Raw genomic sequence first — 23,701 nt, 5'->3', positions numbered from 1 at the left:
AATATGTAAATCATCAACCACAAGCCCGTTTCTTAGGCACAGACTCCGCACAGACGCTTCCTGTAGACTTTCTCATAAAAAATGGGCGACATTCTTCGCCTAAATTTATGCATCACGACGGAAGTACCGCGCGCTCCATAATTCAATTCAGATATCACTTATCTGCTTGTAATTTATTAAACGCTACATAAAACCACGTTTTGCGAGGCTATGAATCGTGTGTTGCCCGGCCCTGTTCATGCGTCGAAGGCCATCTGCCGGTGGCCAACGGAATCACACGTACGGCACCTCCCGGAAGGAGCCCCATTCGCGAGGGGTGAATTTGATGGGAGTTCCCCGAGAAACCGACATCACATCACCGAGCGCCACCGGTGCCCACACGGGATGTCACTTGCAAAATCGGCTCACCGGCGCTCATGGCGCTGTGTCCCTTGGGAGACCTTCAAGGGACGTCGCAGGACGTAGCGCCCGCGCATCACCGGTGTGCGAATGAATAATGGAAAAAAGGGCTTTCGCTTTGTCGCTTATCGGGCCGCTCACTCCGGTGGGCCACGAATATCCGTGACCTCCCCCAGTGGGCCAGAAAGGTTTGTGCCTACCTTACGGGGTCCACGGTTTTCGGCACACGGGACGCCTGCGCCGGCCTACCGTCGGTATCAGCATCATCATCAGCCTCATCCGGATGTAAACGGACTGATTTCCGTTGCGCAAATCTCCGGCCCGGCCGGTGCTGTCGACCGTCGGCCGCTAGATGGCGCAGGTTGGCTGGCTGGCTGGCACCGTCACCGTGGGGAATAATCCTTCCAAATGGATTTGCATACATTGGACATCAGCCAGCGCGAGGACCTCCCGGAAGAACCGACCGACCCGTCATTCGTGCGACAACGACGACCCCCGCCGGGGTTCCGGAACCCTTTTTCGGATGGATCTCCCGAGAGAGAGAGCGGTCGCACCGGAACACCGGAACGCCGGAAACCGCAGAGTATTACCGAGTGTTATGCAGTAACGCCCGGTGGTGCCCGGTACTTAACGCGCGGCCCGCGCAGGCATCATGGCTTATTTCGTCGAGCAAGGATAATAAGGCTCCTCGGCGACGACTGTCGAATGTATCTTCTCACTCCGGGAAGTGTCCATTCCAGGGGCCTAACGTCCTTCCTTCCGTTCGCAGTTTGTCCATCTGTCACCAGCCGTGGCGTGGATTTTTCGCGGAACTGTCACCGAGAACCACGGAACCCGCGGTGACACGGGCTTTTCGGAGTGCCTGCCAAGATCACCGACGCGACCGGTGGCGGCGTGACGAAACGCACTAAGCCCACGGAGACAGACATGACAAGCGGTGGGGGGACGCGCCTTAAAAAAAGGAACCCACGGGGTCATACGTAAAACTAAGATGAGTCAGCACCAGCGTCAGCGCGTTACAGCAAGGGGCCCTCTAATCCTGCGCTGACAATTCACCACGAACCGCGGATTAGAGAGCACCAAAAGTATAACCCATTCGTCGTCGCGTTGGACCTGTTCTGATCCGGGGGCAGCACAGAACGAGCAAAAACTTTCGATGGCGACACGGGATGCCATCGTGGCCATAGCGAAACAACCTGCAGCGGATTAAACAGCCAGCCAGAGAGAGAGAGAGGGAGCGGTCCTGACAGTGACAAAACTTTAAATAGCCAACTGCATTGTTGGGCAACTATTTTTTCGGCCTCCGCCTCCGACTGCGAAACCCTATCTCGGGATCCTTCGTCATCCCGCGGGAGAAGCTTATTAATTCTTTTAGGCAAAGATAGCACACCCCGGGTTCCAGGATTCAATATACCGCGGGCGCGCGAGTTAATTATTTGCTGTAAAAAGAGGAACCACCACGACGGGGGCTCTACTGTCAGGCACTCGGCGAAAGGATAAAGTTTTAATTGAAACCAAGCGGAGATTCGGCAGCACCGAAAGGATTAATCATCCTCCGGTTTTCCAGCTCGCGTCCGCAGCAGGATCCGCGGACAAGGGGCTGACGCGATAGAGTGTATGAGTGAGACAAAATAGAAACAAGAGTCCGCTGGGGAGGAAAAAAACGAAGAGCAAAGAAAACTTATTCTTCGCTACAAAATCGCCTCATCAAGCGCCATCAAAGTGGCCGGTGGACCGGAAAAACAAGGAACACAGTGCAACAGCGCCATCTAGCGGCCAATGTGCAGCCAAATCCCTATAAACACCCGGGTGTCGCGACGCAGGAAAAAAACCAGGGGTGGCCACTGCTGCAGCTGACTGCTCCTGTTACTGTCACCACCAACAAACCCTGTCGCTGTTCTGTGCGCCGCCGAGCTGCGGTCGGTCGCTCGCTCGCCGCGTACGAAGAGAAAGCTTTATTGCATTTTCTCACCAACATTTTCTGTGTCGGTTTTTCTCGATCCACTTCCCAAAAGTGCCGGTGACACCGTCAGAGCCAGTGGAAGGGGAAAAAAACCTGGAACACCACAGCCCGGCAAGAAGCGGATTACAGGGAGAGAGAACCTGGAGAATGTCCGACCGTTGGAGTATCGCGCAAGAAACTTTTTTCTCGTCCTGCTCCCGTCCGTCGACCACAGCACGGATCACCGGCGGAGGCCCCCGTGATTGCGCTCTGCAGTACTTTCCTGGCCGGAACTGGATCAAGCCCGATGATAGGTGTCAGCAGGCTAGCCGGCAGGCCGAGCCGGTCGGCCAGTGGGTCAGAGGTTTGGGAGATTAAAACTTTAGCACGGAAGGAATTTTCGCCGTTGCTGCCGACCCGAGCCAGCGGCACATGCTGGGCTGCGCATTCTGCAAATTGTGGTTTTATGGCCAAAACTTGCCACAGAAACTTTGGACTGATCGGTTTGACTTGGGGTGGAGCGTCACGTCAACGTCATCGTGGCACACCGACCGGAGTGGTTTCGGGTGGTGGTTGTAGCCCGAGAGAGTCCAGTTCTACGATACCAGTTCCGTTTCGTGTCGAACTGCAACCCAAGAACAGCTCGACGGTTACCGATCGATCGACCTAAGACCTTGAATGGGTCTGCAAAAACGTTAGGGTAAGAGCCCACGAGAGTCTAATTGCCACTTTTATCCTTTTGCTGTACAACAAAACACCTCTACGGCACTTCTCACGATCGCCTCTCTGTCGGGCAACGCGGGTCGCCCAGCAGCTTCCAAGAGTTTGGAAGAAGTTTCTACCCTAAAGCAGGGTACAAAATGCACTCGAAGTGCAGTGCGTCTGGATGCTGACGCGGTGCATTGGTATTGGTTCCCGTGCGTGCCGTGCCGGCTGTTGGTGTGTGGGCCGTACCTTTCTTCCCCTAAAATAATAACATTCTCGAGGGTCTGCGCTGCAAAGGTGTTGGTCCCGATCGGTTCCCGCCCGACTAATGAGCGTGCATGTACCGGAGGGCGCCCTCGAGGGTACACAACATGCAGCATAAATGCACGCCTCACTCTCTCTCTCTCTCTCTCCCCGCCGTTGGCCTTGTGTGGCTGGATTTCTTCAAATAAACTTTGTCGTCCCTGTGGCAAGGCCATTACGCCCTTCTATCCGTCTCCTTTAGGTTTCAGCAGATCGGCGGCGGAACCATTCGAGAGCGACCGAAGGTGTTGTAGGAAACCATCGGCGTGGTGGTGTTGGGATATTTATAAAAGGTGGAAGCCCCGGAGGCCGCTCTGTGGCGAGTGACGCTAAAGTGTTGTTTTACGAGCGCATAAAGGAATGTGTTCCCCAGGAGTTTTCTCCCGGTTCCTGGTCCGGGAATGAAGGGAGATGAAGAAAATCGATAGATCAATTTCGATTTAAGGCCGTCGCTTATGTCGAGCCCCTTTTATCGGCCCCGACACTGCATTGATGCGATGTGTTTGGCTTAAAGGTTGAATAACTGTAAACATGAAGAAGAAATTCCGAGCATTTAATGGAACTTTAAAGAAAGTGATAAATTTCTCACCGAACGGCAGCAAAAGGCCGAAACGAGAAAGAGAGAGTGCGAGACACAACTAGAGGGAATGTAATTCAACTACAGCGCCCAGTGCATTATCGGTTAGTTTTATTCGTAAACAACATTAAACAGCGAAACAATCGCCATTCGTCAAAAGGGGTCAGCAATCGCTGGTGCGCCTAGCACATCAACAGTCCCCGATTGGCGCAACCCCCTTTTGGGGCTGTCAACAATCAAATCATAATCCGTCCAGCACCGGTGCGCGGCGTACCGGGCGCGCATAAATCTCCTGCCCGCTGCTCACGCCGGCATAGTGCATAAATCAACCTCCCACAACCTGGGTGACACTTTGCACCGGACACAAATCCGGATCCGCTCGCGATTTGAGCCCGCCGTTGCGCTTTGGTTGACATTATAATGGGTGCGGAGATTTGATAACGTCTTACATCATCGCGCTCTCCGCCTAATGACCGTGCGTTAGAATTTACGAGCGGTCAGTCCGAGACCGAGAACCGGCAGAAGGTGATGACCCACGTCGAATCGATCAGCGGGTTCGGACACGGAACTCAATCAAGTCAAAGCCATCTGGGTCAAGATCGAGACGATGGGGCCCGCGTGATGGAAATGCTACCTTCATCGGCATGCAAATGCAATTTCTTAGCGCATTAAGTATGCATGCGATCATGATTAATCAAAGTCAGGCGGATGAGCTCCGCGGCTGCAGGTGGTTCGCGTTCTGTGGCTTTTCCGATGATGAAGATAGTTGTTCCGGGCACCGTTCCGGCGATCCCGTTTCTTACATCCTCTCCGGCGGATGAAAAGTGGAGCTCCGCGAGAAGGCACCCCGGCGGAGTGTCAATGAATCACGAGCAAATGAGTTTGACGTACGCCACCGGAGCAGCTTAGGAAACTTTGCTGAGGAAGCAGCTTTTCGATTGTAAATTTCGCTTCTCGCTCCTTTCGGTCCTCTTTTTTATCATGCTCGAAGCGATTCCTGCATTCTTTCTTATGCATTGCGCCAGGAGACGCAGGACGCAGGAAGCGGAGAAGACTGATAATGAAAATAAGTCAAAAACTAGGCGGCCATGTTTGCTAGCCAGCTAGCCCGGCTAGCGACCGCCGGAAACAAATGTTGCCCGATTTAAGTGTTAAAGCGAAGAATCTTTGGGCCATTCTTTCACGGACGCCACAAACTTTCGCGAGCCCATTTTTTAGTGCTGCTCGTAGACGTTTTCCGCCATCCCTCACGTTACGCAATCGGTGGTGGCTTCATTTGCATTCACCGACGACGCCGGCGACGACGAGGACGACAACACTTTGCTTTATGTGCAAGTCTCGTTTCCGGTTAGTTTGGCGACAGTTTCGTGCCTTTCTTTCTCTCTGGCCGTCTATTGTTTCTCAAAAAAAAATAGGAGTCTAGAAATACTTTGGGCATTCTGTTCAGGTTCCATGCCGGCGAGAGCCTCACTTTAATGAGCGCCGCGAAGGTGACGGAAAATATGAAGCCAATTATATGAGTTTTTCTGAATACGATTGCGACAAAAGGACACACATACAGCGCAGATTTTTAATAGGATTTTGTTGAAGACTTCCCCTTTTTGCAACGCCTTTGTGCCAACGCCAACATACATTACTTCAGCTCCTCCCCAAAAAGTTTGGGTGCATTCTAAGAATGTACATTTCTGAACCATCCCGAAGTGGAACCGTAATTAGCGATACCATGGGTCGCTCTCGCTCGCGTTCCGGCGTGCGGCGGGATTGCATTGTTCAACATAGTGCTCACATTGCGCCAGCAGAACCGGAAGAATCCTGTGTGGGTCCGCATTCGGAGCAAAACATGTAAATCTTTCAATTTCGCCGTTTTGTTTACATTGTAGCGGCAAAGTTGCTTTCTTGACGACACAATAGAAGGAGCCGCGCCAACGACGAAAATCTTCTTGTCCTCGTCCGTTTCTTTCGAGGCACAGAAAAGTTCGTCCGTGGGGGGACGCAATGTGCAAGCAAAGTTACGTTCCGCTGAAACTTACACCTCCTTAATCATGGGAGATTAAAAGTGAACGAATATTTTGCACCGACAAAAGACACACAAAAACAGGATCCCGGAGCCCGATTGCGGAATGGGGCAACTTTGCCGGACTTGCCGAGGGTTCCGGAATCTGCGCTCTGCGGAATGAGCATCATACATAGTGTGGCAACGGAAAGCGGCCGTAAAAGTTCCGGTAGTTGTGTAAGAATTTTGCTGCAACAAGCCGCAAACGAAAGAAGGCGAGCCGGCCGGTGCGACGCAATGTTTTCCAATTTTTCGTCCTTATTTACTGCACTCCACAGTTTTGTTGTCGCATAATTGTCGCTGGGTGATAGTAAGTTGCACCCGTTTCTCCTTGATTCCTGGTTTCCTGTCATTTAAACTATAATTATGATGTTTGTGGTGCCGACACTACTTTTGGAAACAGGAACACCGACGTTACTGCAGATACTTCAATGAAGAAAGTGGCTAACTTTGGTGCCGCCTTCTTTACAGGAGTGTCCCTCCGTGTGATCGTGGTAACAGTATCAGGCAAAAAATAGAAACACTCAGAAGGACAATCCACGGTTCGTTGGAGTGAAAAATTTAATCACCATTACCGGTGGCCGAGAGAAACCAATCGGATCCTTCAATACCAATCAGCGAGTGCCGTGACCAAGTCGTCCCGCGCGCTCTCTAATTACTGAACTAACAATTTCGCAAATTGCTGTCCACAGTGTCACGCTAAGCCATCGCTAATGCCATTCGAGCAACTTTGGCACGGCGCTGCGTACCGTTAACGGAACGGGGCAAAGCTTCTTGCGCGGCCCGTAAGATAACCCGATATCAATATGCTCTCTTTCTCGGTTGCCAGAAGCACCGGGCGAACTTTTCTATTAAAACTCAACCGAACAACGGCACCGAACTTCCAAATCCTTTTAATCCTGCCAAAGGGAAGAAAAACATAAGGTCCCGCGGTTGTGGCCCCAGCCAGCGGTGTCGGTGAGGGAATGTCGCGCCCAATAAAGGTGAATGATTACGAGACTACTGCTTTAGGCTGTCACTATTTTCTGTACAATTAAAGCTGACTGGTGCTGGACAGTATTAATATTTTGAAACAATGAGTATCTGAAGTAAGTTTATAATTGATACAAGAAAGTTTTTATGGGCACAGTTTTCTCAGCACCGAACAATGTCAACGTCAATGGTGGTTAAGCTAATTTTAACAACAATCAGAATCCTTCTTTCAGACTTAATCAATTTTAAGATTAAACAATGACCATCCCGTATTCCACTATATTTGTCTCCAAGCTTAGATTTTCATTAAAATTTGTGTTGAGTATTGTACTACATAATTGTGTAGTATGACACTAAAACACTCGCAGAAAGGACCTAATGAGACCCCAGAAATATTTTGATACCCACTGCACGCTGTCGTCATTGCGCAACTGTAGCGTTCTCATTATCGATCGTCATCACGAGTGGGATGTGCTGGGCGGGAAAACTAAGGGTCCCCGATTCCGCAAATAGGAAAACCTCCACCAGAGGGCGCGCGATGGCGATAGCAATTTAACGAACAGATAAGCCAACTTGAAATTAGAGACCATCCGCTACGTGATTTGAGTGAGAAGAGACGTGAACGGCCGCCTGAGGCCACTCGCCACAGAAGGACGATAAACACCAGTGCGAGCCGCCCATGGGTTGGCACTCTGGCACTTTGTTGGGGTCGACCCAGAACCCAGGGCTTCCCTTCCGTCACAACACAACACGGCTAACGGTTCTGCTAATGGAGCTGTTTATTAGCCGGCTCCCGGTCCTGGCTGAGAGCAAAAGGTAAGTGTAAACGAATGTTCCCAATCCCAATCACCTCTCTGCCTGGGTCGGGATGTGCTAAAATCCTGGGTGTGTGCGTTGGTGAAACAGAGTAAATAAAAGAAAGTTTGCTCCCCATTCAACTTGCCACGAACCACGAACACACTCTCACGTGTGCTCGTGTATGAAAATGAAACGTCTAACAAGTTCCGTACTTTTTACCGAGCAGAACTGAAAGAATGAACCAAGAACCTCTGCCGGGCTCCTCCAGGTACTTCGAAGCTAATTTCGTTGGATACCCATTATCCTGGCCCCGGGCCCGAAGGTACTTCCTGATACTTCCCTCCGGTTGGGTACGGGCACAATGGAACCGGAAGTGGATAAGCACGCAAGCCCTGCTTCGCGCAAGGAGCAATAATAATGCCAAGGTCATTGGCCAAGCAACAGCCCACCACCGTCGCCGCCGCCGCCGAGAGTCCTCGTAGACGGTAATTGTGAAAGACGTTTGCCCTCTCTCAGCCGTACGCCCAGCCGCGCCACACACCGTTTCGGTAGCGAAGGATGAGCCCCGTTTGGCGGCGTTGGTTGAAAAATCTCGGCCCCATTATGGAGGGACCACTAATATTGGACCCGCCCGCCTGTACTCCGACATCCAAATTGGGGCGCGTTTAAAATTGTTGAAAAGTTTTCGAGCAATTTTTTCGTGGCCCAGTCCTTCTGCGCGGTCACTCGCGCGAGCTCGTGTATAATCAAAACCGAAAGTTTATCACGTTACGAGTGCAAATGGTATTAAAACGTACAACAAGCTGTAGCCGGGCAGACCCTGGCCCGGCTCTTCAGGCGAGCCAAATATACTCCCCACATCGTGTGAGGTGAACTTTGTGGTCGAAAGTCAAACTTGTTCCGCATACAAAAGTGGATCCATGGCGCTTTTTTCACACGCTTTTCGCGGGTCCTGCTTGGGCGAGAAATATGTTGCACGCCCAAACGGAAGGTGCGTCAGCTAAATTGGGCAGACGGAACCGAACCGAAAACGTGTTTGCTCATGGAAGAAGTCCGAAAAAGATCATCTATTTGTGAGCGAGCATTCAATGGTCGCTGGCATTATCGAAGCCTGAAGCGGCAAAGTGCATGCTTCATTAAACCTGGAGTGGCCGACGGGAGTCAGCGACTGGAGTGCGAAAAATTCTGGCTTGAGAGCTATCGCTACTTCAGGTTACAGTGTTTGACCTGGATACCAACTCTCCCCCCCCAAATCGGTGTGGTTTATTGATTTTATTGCGCGATTTACGAATCGCAAACGGTGGAAACGGGGCCCTGTTAAGTGTTGCGCTCTGCACCCAACGATGCTCAGGACAGAAACAGACCACAAAAAAATGCGAGGGCCCCGGGCCGAATCGATCAGCCGGATGGGGCGGAATAAGTAAAAACTGGAGAGCCAAAGAAGTGCTTCGTGTGCTGCCATCGTGATTTTCATCGACATAAATCGTTCAGCGACCGGTACGAAGGGCAGGCAAAAAACTCGATGCTTAACGCACCACAATCCGTGCTCCATTATGCTCTGGATCGGGGCGGAGTCGTGAAAAATGCGCTTCATCACCGATCGATTGAGGGTAATTGGTTGGCGTGCCAGACGGCGGGCCCTCTTCGTTCTGCGAGCGTGTTCAGGTGAAAGATGTCATCGGCATTATTGTCGCTTTTCGGGGGAGAATCGTGCGCAACAGCCCAACGCCAGACATACATTCATGCTTGTGATGAATATGCCAATTTTTCTTCACGTGGTGCTCGTGTGCCCAGCTTAATACTTGCTAAACAAACTCAGTCTCAGACGTGCGCCGGTAAAAAATCTCAGAGTCGAGTCGTTACATCCAAAAATGGGCAGCCCTTCCCACAGATATGAAGAATCAGAAGGATTTCAGGGAAAGCCCCAGAGCCCCGAATTGCTTGATGATGTCATGCCAAGCTCGCATTAACCTTCTTCCCCAGGGGAGCACCACAATACGCTTGTTGTTCATTTCGGCTGCCAACTCTCAATTTGTAACGCTCGACAGTTCGGGCAGGTGGGTTTGCGTTTTCCCTCGACGAGAAATGACCAACTAACGAACGACAAACGATAACAGTCCAAAAGTACACCGTTAGTCCGGTGGAAGCGGTGCGGTAGCCTACCTGTTGGTGGTGTAATCTAATTCGATCGCATTTATACGGGGAACCGCACCTGAAAGGGAAGACGACCGCGACGACGACGACGACGGCGTGCATCCTTCCCGATGGAGCCGCCTGGTGGCTCACGTGTCTCGGGAAACGATCCACGCCGCGCGAGCGCCAGAGGAACTATCAGAACTATCGAACGGAACAATGTTCGAAAGAAGCAACAAGAGAAACTTTGATTCTGATGGTCTATTTGTTCCGCACACACAAACGTTGCTAACCGCACGGAAGAGAAGGCAAAAAATCGGTTTCGGCGAAAGGAGATCCGCGTGACATTCGGCAATCGGCTACGTCTACGGGGCTCCACTAACAGGAAGCGGTTCGTAACCACCAAAACACATACACAGTGGAGCGTGGTTTTCCTGGGGCAATGTTCCGAGCTCGCATGATTGGAGCGCAGCACACGGAGCGGAGCCACACAAACAGTTCTGGCAAATTACGACAACCACCAATCAGCAATGATGATGACGATGTAGATTAACCGGGGCCAAAGCAGTGCGCGCTGCCCGTTTCGTGCCCATCCAACGCGGCTAACGAATAAATTAGATCAAATTACGAGGCTTATTTTTGGCAGAATGTGATTAGCGGCGATATGAATTCCGCTTTTTTGTGGCTCCCGCTGCTGGGGCATTCGTTTCGTTCGGCTTTTCGGCCTGCTTTACTGTCTGTCTGGGGTGGTGTGTCGCGCTTCCACCGGTTTCCGGGGCGAGGATATGGCCCATTGCATGTTTGCGATTTGAGGGCCGCGCGAATCGTGACCATGCACCGATGGAGCACTGAGTACAGGTGCGATTAGGCTCATAGTTTTGAGGTATTTTAATTTAACATTCGTTACCATCGATCAGAAAACGTCGAAGGTTCGTCGATTTAAAATCACAAACCACCAGTGATCTCGTTAAAAAGTGATTTGTTTTAAGTCGAATATCCAACCACTCCATTCGGGGCACGGAAGTCAATGAGGTTTGTGTGCTGTCGGTATGCTGCATAAAGAGCACAATAAAAATAGATGGCCTTCACACCACATAGACGACTGCACTCGGAAAGGCAATTGGATAATGGGGAGCGAATTTTGTTAATATCAAAAAGGAATTGCAACACGTTTGAGGTTTAAGTCGGAATCTCTCCTCTATTCATACGCAACACAAACCCCACGATCGCCACCAAAGCAGAGCGCGAGTGCAGCCACAAATCTCCCCGGAGGGCCACCACCACCACCGGGAGTCCCGATGCGGTCCTGTCCTGTCCCGTGTTTCGCGCATAGCACACACATTTATAGCACGAAAACTATCATTATTTATCCACCTCGCGGCATGTGGTACAGTTACAGTTTCCGACAAAGTGAGCACACAGCGGCGTGACCGTTCGTTGGCCGCCGGTACTAGGCGCTGGTATCCTGGCAGCCTGGCAGGCATTATTACCACCATTGCAATGCCCATTACGACGACCCCGGTCGCGGCAGAGGAGAGAGAGGGAGAGGAAGTAAGTTCCCATTGCATCACACGGTGCAATGTTCGCTTCAGTGGGGGTCGGCGAGCGAGCATAAAACAGAGAAAAATACGCGCAATGGAAACCGAACCTCAACATGGGCTCTGGCCGGGGCCGTTTGGCGTGGATGACGGCGACGAACCCGACCACGATGATGATGACGATGACGGAGGAAGTGCTCGGGGAAGATGGCTAGAGGATGTAATTTATGTCCTACCCCAGCCCGGCATTGCCCGGTGGCGAACTAGAACCGAGTGGGCCGTGAACTGTGATCCTCGACCGGCTGCGGTCAGTTCACGTATGGTTGGTAAAAATGCAATGCACGGTCGCCGCGGCGCCACCATCAGAAAGTGTGTTGTGTTTCAAGCCCCACGAGTGCCATGAACTCACCCGCCTGAACCTGGACCTGGCTTTTACCGAAATGGAACTTTCGAGAGTGCGGAGAGTGCGGAACCTAATCTACCTAGGACTAAATATTTTGTCCACACCCGGACCCGCGGCGGACACCGCTGCCTCGCGACGAGGACGACAAGTTGTTGTAAAAAAGTAGATAAATTACATAGTAATGATTGTAATTAGCGTGCAAGAAAATGAGATTCATGATAAGCAGCCGGCGCAGCAGTAACAAAGGACTCGGCCTAAGCATTTCGTGCACGCTCGCAGCATAACCTGCCGCAAATCAGGCCGGTCGTCGGTCGAAAGGATTCGAGAAGGTAGAATATAATTTTATTAAATTATCATACGGCCATGCGCCATGCAACATTACGTTCCGGCCAGTTGTTACTCTTCGCCACACGAAAGCCAGCAGCCAGCCGAGCTGGGATTGAGAACGTGGCTGGCATAGAAACACATTATGCGGTAGTTACCATCTCGGTTCACTTACTTTCATCTGGGTTTCAGCTTTTAAAGATGAAAGAGAACCAGGCTGGAGGACACTGGTAAGTGCACTCATCTCGTGCATTTTTGAACCCAGAACCGAACCCACTGAAAGACTAATCGAACATGGAGATTTAAAACGTCGTTATCAAAAGTCCAACAAGCACCCCGGGAGAAGGATGCCAATTCCGAACAATTTGTTCCGGTTTCTCACACTTCCGGCCGGCCCAACGAGTAGTGTGGAGAAATTTCTAATTTGCTGAGGATCACCAAAAAATGTGCATCCCACCAGCGCCCTTCGACCGCAGGAGGTTTGAACCATAATCGACCTCCGGCCGGGAAAAGCTGACCGAGTCCAGATGACTTTCGTCGTCACGAGCGGAGAATGATAATGAATTATTCATTCGATTGACGTGTGTGCGGGGCCGGGTCTCTGTGTGTGTCGTTGGTGCCGACAGGAGGCAAAAATTTGCATACTTATGCATACCGTAATGCTACACTCGAAAGCCGGGCGGCCCAGCATGACACGGCCGGCCGGCCGGGGCTTCGAAGACGAAAATATTCAAATTTTCCTTACAGAATTACAACACCCGGGGCTCGGGCCCCCCAAAAATGGTGAGTGGGACTACCGGGCACAATATTGCGCCGAAGTGTGGCCAGTGTCAAACTCTATCCGAGAAAAGGGAACTGGTTTTCACATTTCAGAAGTCAGATGAGTTTAAGAATGGCGGTTCGGCCGGGTGGTTATTAAAGTTTTTCTGTTTGGGTTTTTTCTTCTGTATACTTTAAATCTACTCAGCAACCTGAGCAAAAGGAAAACTCTCGAAGTAAAATCGATTCCTGAGCAACAATGACTAAGCGCATCGACTAATATCGTACCGTGTCCGTTCAAAAGCGAACGACAGCAGCCCTCAGGTGGGACAGCTAAGCTGTTGGATGCCAATATTGGAGGAGCCAAGAAAGACGGACAGAAATAGACCCTCAAACTGCCGAGCCGGAGGCGCGTCGACGTATTAACTATCCACCAGATTAGATATGCAAACTGCTGATGAACAATCTGGCCCGGGGGCCCCTTTTTCGGGAGCATCTTCAGAGGAAACGACCCCCATCGATAAGAAGGTATCCATTGGCCAAGAAACCGAGGCCAGGATGCGGCGGAGCTCGCTGGACCACGGCACATCGCGTTCGCAAATGACTTTTCTTTTCGAAATGTGCTTCCCCGAGGGAGTCTTTTCACTAACCTGTCACGCTTTCCATCGATGGCCGACAGTAGGACAACGGACAACGATCCCGACGGACGGACAATGGAAAGGACTGATCGTAGTTGTTTTTTTTGACAGCAACTTCCAATAAATGATGAAATTCAATCAATTTATGGTAAAACGAAGCGTTGAATTTTTTATATGCCCGCAAGATGGCGACAGTCGATTCGAATCAAGATCAAGTAGAGGATCCCAAACACATGGAAAAAAAACTTATTCAAAATAGGTGGCCTTTGACAGGCACGGCCGGAGAGAGTTGAACTAAACCTCTTCTTCACCTCGAATGACTTTCCGAACAGGAAGTTCCGAATAGATGACAGTTGTTAATCACCCACAGCCATGCCTGGCCTACACGGCCCACGAATACTGGACTGACCCCCGATCCGGTGTCGCTTCGGTTCACCGATAGCCCCTTGCTGCGCCGACACACAGGCGCTGCGTCGCTACCTTCAGCCATCACGTGAATTATGAGCAATAATTAATGTCAATAGCAATTATGAGCTGCTCGGAAATTGATGGAGACCTGCGACCAAACATCGCCACCGCCGCGCCGCCACCCGAATGACGAAAGGCCACCACCGAAAGGGCACCGCCACCCGTGACCCGCAGATCCTTAGCATCGGGGTAGCGGTCATAAATTTGGGCGGAAACAAGCAAAACAATCATTTACTGTTGGGCCCATTATTACTGCTGTCAGAGCGAGCCGCAGCAGAAGACGACGACGGCGAGGACGACGCGAGAGACTCACGTGATTTCGACTGTCCGGAAACTCGGCGATGGGGGCGACCGGTGGCCGAAGAGATTCGAAGATTTTCCCCGAGTAGGGGATATGGAAATTCGGGCGATGCTGCCGGGCGCGCCTCCGGAAGGTTGATTTATCGCACTCGCAAGTCTGACCCGGGCTTGCGGGCCGCAGAGAGTCCACCACATACACTTGGGATTAATTTATGAACTGCAACCAGCCCGGCAACCAGCCCGGCAACCAGCCGGCCAGCCATGTTTGGAGCGTGTGTCTGCCCCATCCGGATGTGGCCAAGGGACATCGCCAGCCGGGCAGGCAAATGGATTAACATGATTATGGCCACTCATTTGTGATGAGTTCTGTAGCAGCACGATAATCATGATCGGGTGCTGGCCGCAAGATTTATGTGCGCAACGGTAATAGAATGACAAACTGGTGATTAAATTTTGCAAAACCATCTTAAGCTTTCAGAGCTTTGAATGTTTCCATTTTTCAAGCTACTGGCCATAATGCAGACATTTCGCAAGATTTAATAAATCAAAATCCTTCTCGGTGTTGCAAGTTGCGCGTTGAAAGTTCATCATCAAGGATCGCTGCCCGGAAGCTGTGCAAGCTGCGAGTGAAACTCTGATTTGTCGAGTTGACTCGATGGATGAAATATACAATTAGATTGCCCGAACTTTGTGGGCTCCGTACCACATGCCGGTGGGTTAAGAATTCGTAGCCGATTCGCTTCGTGAGGGCTTCGGAAGTTTTGGCATCGGATTTTAAAAAACCATCCGGTACCACCACGCACACTGCACCGCTGCGGAGGAAAGAAAGTTTTGCTCGTCTCCCGCATACATGCATAAGGTGATGGCCTAAAGCGTCGGGTGAAGCGCAACTCGATTAAGGCAACAACTCAATTTTCCACTTCCATCATCTGAGTGCGGCAAGTTCGGCAAATGAATAACTTTTGCCGAACCGTCCAGCAGCGCTCCGAATAGATTTGCATAAAAAGACCCCGTTGGTCTTCCTTCGAGCGTTCTCAATTAATGAACCACCTCGGGGGAGGTGGTCCGTGTCCGTGGAAGTCCGTTTCCTTCGCCATCCGGCCGAAGTGCTGAATGCACCATTATGGGAAATAATTAAGTGTTTGTAAAACTTTTTGCCGACGACAAAGACCTGCTTAAAGCAACTCCAGCGATGGCGAAAGAACGTGGAAAACTGCACAATTGCACTACGTTGCAGTAGAAGAAAAAAAAATCGGATTCCAAAATGTTCTCCCCGGGTTCTATCTCAGGGGCTCATAAATAACGATAAGAAACGCCAAGGCAGTAAAACACTGCGCGTCCGATATGAATAAGGCATGCAAATGGGGCCGGAGCCAATGGAGTAGAAACGGATGACCCGGCGCCAATCTGGGTTCAAGCTGAGCGACACAGCCGTCTACTAGCTCTAGTGATGGGAGAATCCTTCGCGAAGCGCCAGCGAAAGGATTGTATTAATTATTCGCACACTCCGCTGCAACGGAGTGTGGAACACAGAGGAGGAAGAAGGACGAAACTTCCGGTCCGATTTGGGAGGTGAAAATTAATTTGCCACCCACAACCGCCGGCCATTGTCTGCGCCGGCTTTTCTTTGATGAGCAAACCATAGCCACCAATGCGCGCGGCCAGTGACGGGCGCGACCACTTGCAGGCGGAAAAGTTGGTGCCAAAACCCCCATCGAAAAAAACGGGAACGAAGGCGGGAAAGAAAAATTATCCTTTGGAAAGGATGAAGCCGAAGAAGCGCATCCCCAGACGAATCTCTTCGCCAGCTGCGCTGATGAGGGAAAACGTGATGAATTTATGTTTAATTTCAGTCGGAAGATTTAAGGGGTCCGATCAAAGGCCACCCAATCAGTGAGGCAAGAAGCGGAAAGAAGGAAGGAAGGGGGGGAATGCAAAATTCATAAGCCAGCCGGACGCTCGTCGGGACGATCCGCGGGCTTCGGAGCGGTTAAGAAAGTTGGAAAAGTTGTGCGAACTTTGAACTCCAGTCTCTGGGAGTTGAAACTCCTGTGGCCTCCTTGTGGCCGTAAAAAAAGGGGAAATCGATTTCTGGTGAGCCTTTCCCAGGGCGAGCCCGACTTCCGGATAAACACAGCGAATTAGCCGCGGGCGACGAAGGCAAAGTTCATTAACTTTTTCACGCTGCGCGACACCGAACCGATTACTCGGAAGGAGGTCCTTCGGACCTTCGAGGCACCTACCTTCGTTGTCGATGGTGAAGATGCCGAGCCCGTCGCCGCCCTTGATCGAGTAGCTGACGAGCGAGTCGGGGCCGGGTGGGTCCGCGTCCTTCGCCACCACCTGCATCACGTGCGCGCCCGGCGGCCTGTTCTCGGCGATCGCTCCCTGCAGGACGTAATCGTCGAACTGCGGAGCGGCGCGGTTTTCGTTCACGTCGATCACCTCTACGATGACGGACGTTTCCGCCGACAGGGCCGGCGTTCCGCGGTCGATCGCCTTCACGACCAAACTGTGCACCTGGCGCTCCTCGAAGTCGAGCATCCGGGCCGTCCGGATCGTGCCGGACAGCTTGTCGATCCGGAACGAGCCTTCGCCGTCACCGTTCTCTCCGAAACTGTACAGGATCTCGCTGCTCGGCCCACTGTCCAGGTCGATCGCGGACACTACCGTCACGACCGTGCCCCGTGGGACGTCCTCGCGGATGCGAACCGTCAGATCCTGCACGCTGAACACCGGCGCATTGTCGTTAATGTCATCGACCGTCACCCGGACCAGAGCGTCCGAGTAGAGGGCGGGCGTGTTGTGATCCCCGCCCCCATCGGTGGCCCGGATCTTCAACTCGTACACCTCCTGCCGTTCGCGATCGAGCGGTGCCACCACCGTCAGCACGCCCGTCTCACTGTCCACCCGGAAGTCCTTCGTGTCCGTCACCAAACTGTACGTCACCTTGGCATTCTGACCCAGGTCCGCATCGGTTGCATTCACTCGGAAGATCACGGTCCCGTTCAGTGCATTCTCCGTAACGCGGAAACTCGCCAAGGACTTCTCGAACCGCGGCGCATTGTCGTTCTCGTCCAGCACCGTGATGGGTAGGATTTTGGAGATCGATTTCTGGGGCTTCCCCAGATCGTACACGGTGATGTTGAGCAGATACTCATCCTGTCGCTCCCGGTCCAGATAGCCAATGATCTTGAGCTCCCCGTTGTCCGGATCAAGCCGGAACACGGAGTCGTCATCACCACCCGAGATACCGAACACCAGTTTGCCGTTGTAGCCGAGGTCCCGATCACGTGCCCGGATCCACGTGATAGTCGTCCCGAGCGGAACCGACTCGTTGATCTTCACCTCCAGCGGCAGGTCGACGAACTCGGGCGCGTGTACGTTCTCGCCGTAACGGCTCGGCATCATCGCGAAGTCATCGGCGGTGGCCGCACTTTCACCCCGCCCCGGCATATTGTTCCGCTCGGCTGCCGCCATTATCTCGGTCAGTCGCTGCGCTACACCCGTCTCGCGACACTCGAACGTCGCGCCGTCTTCAGCCTTCAGGTTGGCACCGAGGTTGCGCTTGTTGCGCACCAGGTTGATCTGGAGACGGGCCGTGTCGGCAAAGTGCGTTCCGTCGGTCGCTGTCACGTTCAGTTCGCGTTGCTCCATCCCGACGTCGTTCAGGTCACACCCGACGGAGACGACCCCGGTGACGGGGTCGAGATTGAAGCATCCATCCTCGTACCCTGACAGCAACCGGTACGTCACCACACTGCCGTAGTCGAAGTCGAGTGCCGACAGGGTGAAGATCTCCGTCCCGATCGGTGTGTAGCGCGGGATTCGCCCCAGGCAATCGATCCGCTCGAACTGGGGACGATTATCGTTGACATCGCGCAGCCGGATCACGAGCTGCATCTCGGTCTGGCGCCGATATGGAAGACCCCAGTCGGAGGCACGTACCCGCAACACATACTCCCGTCGCATGCTCTCGTAGTCGAGCAGCTTGGAGGTGCGCACCGAGCCGGAGAAGTGATCGATATCGAACGGGACATCGTTCAGGTTCGCGATGCTGTACGAGATGTACGCGTTCTCGCCCAGATCCTTGTCGCGGGCCGTCACCTTCGTCACGATCGTCCCCGCCGGTTCATTCTCGTCGACCGCGATCGTCAGGTTGGGCGTCTCGAACACCGGATCGTTGTCGTTCGTGTCCTGCACGTTGATCTTCACCTTCGCCGACGACTGCTTGCGGGTGCCCGGGTTTCCCTGATCGATCGCCGACACCGTCAGCGTGTAGAACGCCTTCTGCTCCGCATCGAGCGGGACCGCCGTGTAGAGCATGCCCGTTTCCGGGTTCACCCGGAACTCGCCGCCCTCGTTGCCGCCGACGATCTCCAGGAACACCTTCGCGTTCTTGCCCTCGTCCCGGTCCGTCACCTTCAGCCGGATGACGGGCGTGTTCGGGGGTGACGTTTCCGGGACCGACACCTCGTAGATCTCGCGGTTGAAGACGGGCGCATTGTCGTTGATGTCCGCCAGCCGGACCGGTGCCACGAGATAGCTCTGCTTCGGCGGCACACCCCGGTCCACGGCCCGCAGCGTGAGATTGTAGCCGCCCGGTGTCGTTTCCCGGTCCAGCAGCCGGTGCACCTCGATCACGAACTCGCCCGGCCGGCCCGTCGCCTTGATGCGGAAGTGCCCGTCCGGATCGCCGTCCACGATGTCCAGGCTCTTGATCTGACCGTGTACGCCCTTATCCTTGTCCGTCACGCGCACGATCCCGAAGAGGTTGCTGTTCGAGTTCTCCAGGATGTCCGACAGGGCTTGCATGTAAATATCCGGGGCGAACAGATTGACCTGTGCGGGAGGGAGAGGCGGAGAGTGAGTTACGCACGTTATTAATATCGTGGGCGGTAGCGCAGAGAAATGGGCGACTAAATCCCGAGGGGACTTGGGATGCAGCCGTCGGTTGGCAGGATGTCAAATCCATTAACCGGTCGACGGCTTCCGCCGAAGCTCCGCTCCGGGTGTGCTCGTTTACAAACAACTATTTTTATGACCCATCCCGGAAGTTGCTACTCGGCTCGGGCGGGGGCCGCGCGGTTCGAGGCTTGAGACGCATGGAATTAGAATTTCATAAACCACGCGCGCAAAATGGGCACGCGGACGATGGTGTACTTAAAATAAATTAAATTTTATGCCCAAGCGGCAGCGATGGGTGATGAATTAAAGACGTCCTTTTCCCGCTTTCGAGTTTAGGTAATGCTAACATTATTTTAAAGGCTTCCAGTTTAAGGGTTTAATAAAGATATTAAGAAAATGAGGGTGGAATCGAAAGAGAGCTTCGCTCTTCATAAACAATCTACGGTAATGATTTATGGAAACGGAGAAGCAGAGCCTTAAAAATTGAATAAAAGTCTCCCAGCCCGAAAGGGACCCAGACCCCAGTGCCCGCGCGTGCACATAAAAAGGCATATAAACGGGGACCTTATTCAATTTTACATGCACTTTCTCCGCACACCGAAACGGTTCGCTTCTTCCGACCGATTCTCGTTAGAATTCCCATACGTTCCCATCAGAAAAAGGCCCGCAAAACTCGGGGCTCAACCGACACCGACGAGCCGTTATGGAGCCGTTTGTACCATTTTCGTCCCATTTCACCGCGGCAAGCCCTTAGGGACCGCAACCACATCAAACCGGACCAGGGGTGGTCTGATGGTGAAGCGGAGTTCGGGGCGACTGTGGAATTCTGCGACCCGAAACCCGGGAAAAAGGCCAACACGAACCCGGGCGCGGGGCGAGTTGGGTGAAAAAGTTCAACCGCCAAAAAGGAAACAAAAAAACGGTTGTCATCCTTCTTCAATGCTCAAGCGTCGATGCTTGGCGTGGGTGCCACTGTGCACTGTGTGTTTTTGTGTGTGTTCGAAGGATGTAAAATTCATAAAATCTCCGACGATCGAATCCGGCCCCGGACCCCAGGCAGGCGGGAGCAGATGCGCCGTGGGTCGGTGGGTTTTTCGTGGTCGGGTGGAACCCGCAGCGTCCGTCCGCTCATTCGTCCGCGTTTTTCCGGCTGAAGTTACAGCCGGCGGTGACCCGGGACCCGGGACCCGAAATTCGGAAAAGAACACCGAACAATGCCGTTGTCACACGCGGCGTGCCCGGGTGTGTCCGGGGAATCCGCAGGAACCCCGGTCTGACCGGAACCGCTCGACCGGTGCGCGGTGATGTATATGCACAGGGCCAGAGCAAACACTGCAGATATGATCGGTGTGTGTGCGAGTGTGTTCGTGGAAAAACGGCCGCCTTCGGTTCCGTTTTTTTCTTCATTTTCCCCGCATCCCGGGTTCACCGGAAAGCTGTGGGACAGTTCGTCGATTAGTGCAGAAAAGCGCTAAGAGAGAAGAAAATGTGGCCAACCGCCGTCGCCGCCGCCGCCGCCACTGAGCAGCAATGAGTTTCGGAAAATTCAATTTTCTTTTCCTCTTGCACTTTTCTTCTCGCCCGCCGGGTCTTTTCGGGGAACTTCTGGGGGAACCTTACAGTGCGTAATGGAAAAAAAGAAACCGGGGAATTGATGTCCTTTCGAGAAATTTGTTTGCCACAATGCAGGAAAAATATCAAAGCAGACCGAAAATTGTCCCCACAAATGGCACCCAACAATTATGCTGAGCTGAAAATAATTATTTGCAATTATGAAAGCAGCGCCGCGAGCACACGTAACGCTGACCTCACTGTCCCGCAGCAATAACCCGCACGGCAGCCGCTGCAACATTACATGCTCGGCATAGCCGCTCCTGAGCCGGTCCGAGTTATTTGCTGCGTCGAAAAGGTCCGCACCGGATCGGGAGCCCAACGTGCGACGGGAAATTAAAGGTCGCGCGCCCTTATGCTGCCCGCACCGATGATCGGCAGAGAGAGAGAGAGAGAGGGCGAGCGCTCCGAGGGACATTAATATTGAAATTCCTTTCATCTGCCGGCAGACCGGCAGATGAGAAATTGGCATGACCCATTTCACAGGGAAAAAAAAAACAGAAATCCCTTCACTGGCCGTCGCCGCCGCCGCCACCGGGCAAGATAAATAAGTGCAAGTTATGCTGCTCGAGAGCATAACCGTCCGGGAAATGATAAACACGCACAGCACAACGGCTCGGGTTGTGGTAAAAATAAAGCATAATATGCGGGACATTTTTGTCGGGACAAAACTGAAAGCGAATCACATTCTCGATTTAATAACGATCGTTTCGTACATTGTTGTAATTTTGTTTACTTCTTTGGGTCTAAACGTTGACGTGGCAGCGGTCGGTAATCGGTCGACAAAGTTGCAAAGTTATTGCAGCAAAATAAACACTAACACGTGAAGGACCGATCACTAACATAGAGAGCCGATCGAGGCACAACGATCGTCTCCGGTTACCGCCCCATGATGACATTGGGACTCTCAGATATACATGGCGACCGTGACAGGACGTAAGCCAATCCTTTGGGTGTAATTTAATCCCAGTTTGTGGGTTTATAGAGCAACCTGGTAGCGTCAACAACTTCAAACTCAATACAATTCTTGAACTGATGGACCAGATTGATGCAACCAGAAAATTCGGGTACAGGGTTCTTCGGGTTCATCGTCAGGATGACAGGGTCCTCTAAAATAAGAGCTTCACCGTTGACTCACCTGCAACACCTTGATCCGGACGCGCGCCTTGCTCGCCTGATTCCGGCTCGTCGAGCCAATGCCACGGTCGTTGGCGACGACGGTCAGCTCGTGCAGGGCCCGTTCGGCGAACCGGAGTGGCCGGGTCAGCGTGATGACGCCCGTCGTCGGGTGCACCGCAAACTGCTCCGTCTCGTCCAGGATGCTGTAGTAGATCTCGCCGTTCAGCCCCAAATCCGCGTCCTCGGCCACCACGTGCAGGATGCTCTTGTGAAGCGGCGTATCCTCCGTGATCGCGACCGAGTACTCGGTCGGGTAGAACAGCGGGCTCAGGTCGTTCGCGTCCAGCACCCGCACGTCGATCGTCGTCTCGGCCTCATGCTGCACCCGGCTCTTGCCCTCCCGCCGGGTCCCGGTGGCCTTCACCTCCAGCCGATAGCTGTCACCCTTCTCCCGGTTCAGCACACCGTTCCCGGTGCGCAGCCGGATCGCGAGGAAAACAAAGTTCCCCACCAGGCGCTCCTCCGCCTTGAAGAACCGATCCTTGTCGCCCGATACGATCTTGTACTTCACCTCCAGGTCCGGCGTCACGTGGATCCCCATCCGGTCCTCGTTCGGCGGTTGCATCGCGTACGTCCGGATGAGGCTGTTCTCCTGCACCGACACGTTGTACACGCTGTGGGCAAACTGAAAGCTGTACCGCTCGCCACCCGTTCCGTCCCCCCCGCCGGACCCCACCGACAGGTGTCGTTTGGTCGAACGCTCGTGGCGCGGCGTCGACGACGGTACACCCGCCAGCCAGCTCGCATCGGAACTACCGACGCGCTCCGACGTCGTTGGGACCTCCTCCACATCGTTGCTGCTACTCCCGCTTTCCGCGCTTCCGGCCGCTCCGGCCGGCCCTATGTAGGGAGTGGGGTCGCCGAGGGCGCCGGCCAGCACTTCCACCAGCGTCAGCAGCAGAAGTGCAGAAAACCGCGCTCGTCGCACTCCGCCCACGCCCGGTACCATCTTTGGCGCACCGTTAACTCATCTTCGAACGTCAGCACAGCATCTACATGAGGGGAGGGAGAGAGAGAGAGAAAGGTCAGTGAAAGCCGCACAGCAAATTGGATGGCAAATGGTAATTCCTATTAAAAGGCTCCCCTGATCAGAGAGATCAGAGTCACGGTGGGACCGCTCTTGTTTCATCGACCGCAGAGAATCCTCTCCCGGGTGGAATGAACTCGTCGGAAAAGCGAAACCGCAGGCCTCTAATGGTGTGTGGCCGACCGGCACACCACCGCCGACAGATTGACAACCGTAGGCGGCAGCTCGTGCCATGGGGCTTCCTATGTCCATCGGGTCGGTCGAAGAGTTCCTCAGCAAAACCTCCAAACCGGAGATCCAACATAGCCGTTTGAGGTTTTTTCAGGTCTCTTTGAGGTTCCTTGAAATACAGTTCCACGATTCTTCTTTCTAAATAAGCCTAACATGCTTGTAGACTTGATTAAGTCGGACTAATCGCATCCTCTTGTGCTGGTAACAACTTTTAGCACAACCCAACACGCCCAAACCTAAGCTCGTCCGTCGCACGTGACAGTCGTTCTCCGCCGCAGAAGGTGATGGATGAAATCTTATCGCCCTCGTTCATAAACATCTTCCAGTTCCAGTTCCAGAAGCCCGGTTCGGTAATATCCAGATGATACTCTATATTTCGCCATTCTTGCGCAACGAGAAGCGAAAGTACGCCCCGTGGCAGCATCGGCAGATT

General features: G+C 53.0%; 1 protein-coding gene across 1 annotated transcript in view; it reads right to left on the bottom strand.

Moving 5' to 3' along the window:
• LOC131215078 (fat-like cadherin-related tumor suppressor homolog) overlaps nucleotides 1–22,959 on the bottom strand; it is a 74,890-nt gene extending 51,931 nt beyond the window's left edge. The window contains exons 1-2 of the mRNA XM_058209454.1: nucleotides 21,970–22,959; nucleotides 16,556–19,154 (exon numbers count right to left, since the gene is read on the bottom strand). Of these exons, the coding sequence (XP_058065437.1) occupies nucleotides 16,556–19,154; nucleotides 21,970–22,959 (3,589 nt within the window). The remainder of the gene's footprint in view (nucleotides 1–16,555; nucleotides 19,155–21,969) is intronic.
• Nucleotides 22,960–23,701: the final 742 nt, after the last annotated feature.

Source organism: Anopheles bellator, chromosome 1 (genome assembly GCF_943735745.2).
Source record: "Anopheles bellator chromosome 1, idAnoBellAS_SP24_06.2, whole genome shotgun sequence".
Lineage (NCBI taxonomy): Eukaryota > Metazoa > Arthropoda > Insecta > Diptera > Culicidae > Anopheles > Anopheles bellator.
The sequence above is the reverse complement of the archived record's forward strand: the minus strand, read 5'-3'. Positions and strand labels throughout refer to the sequence as shown.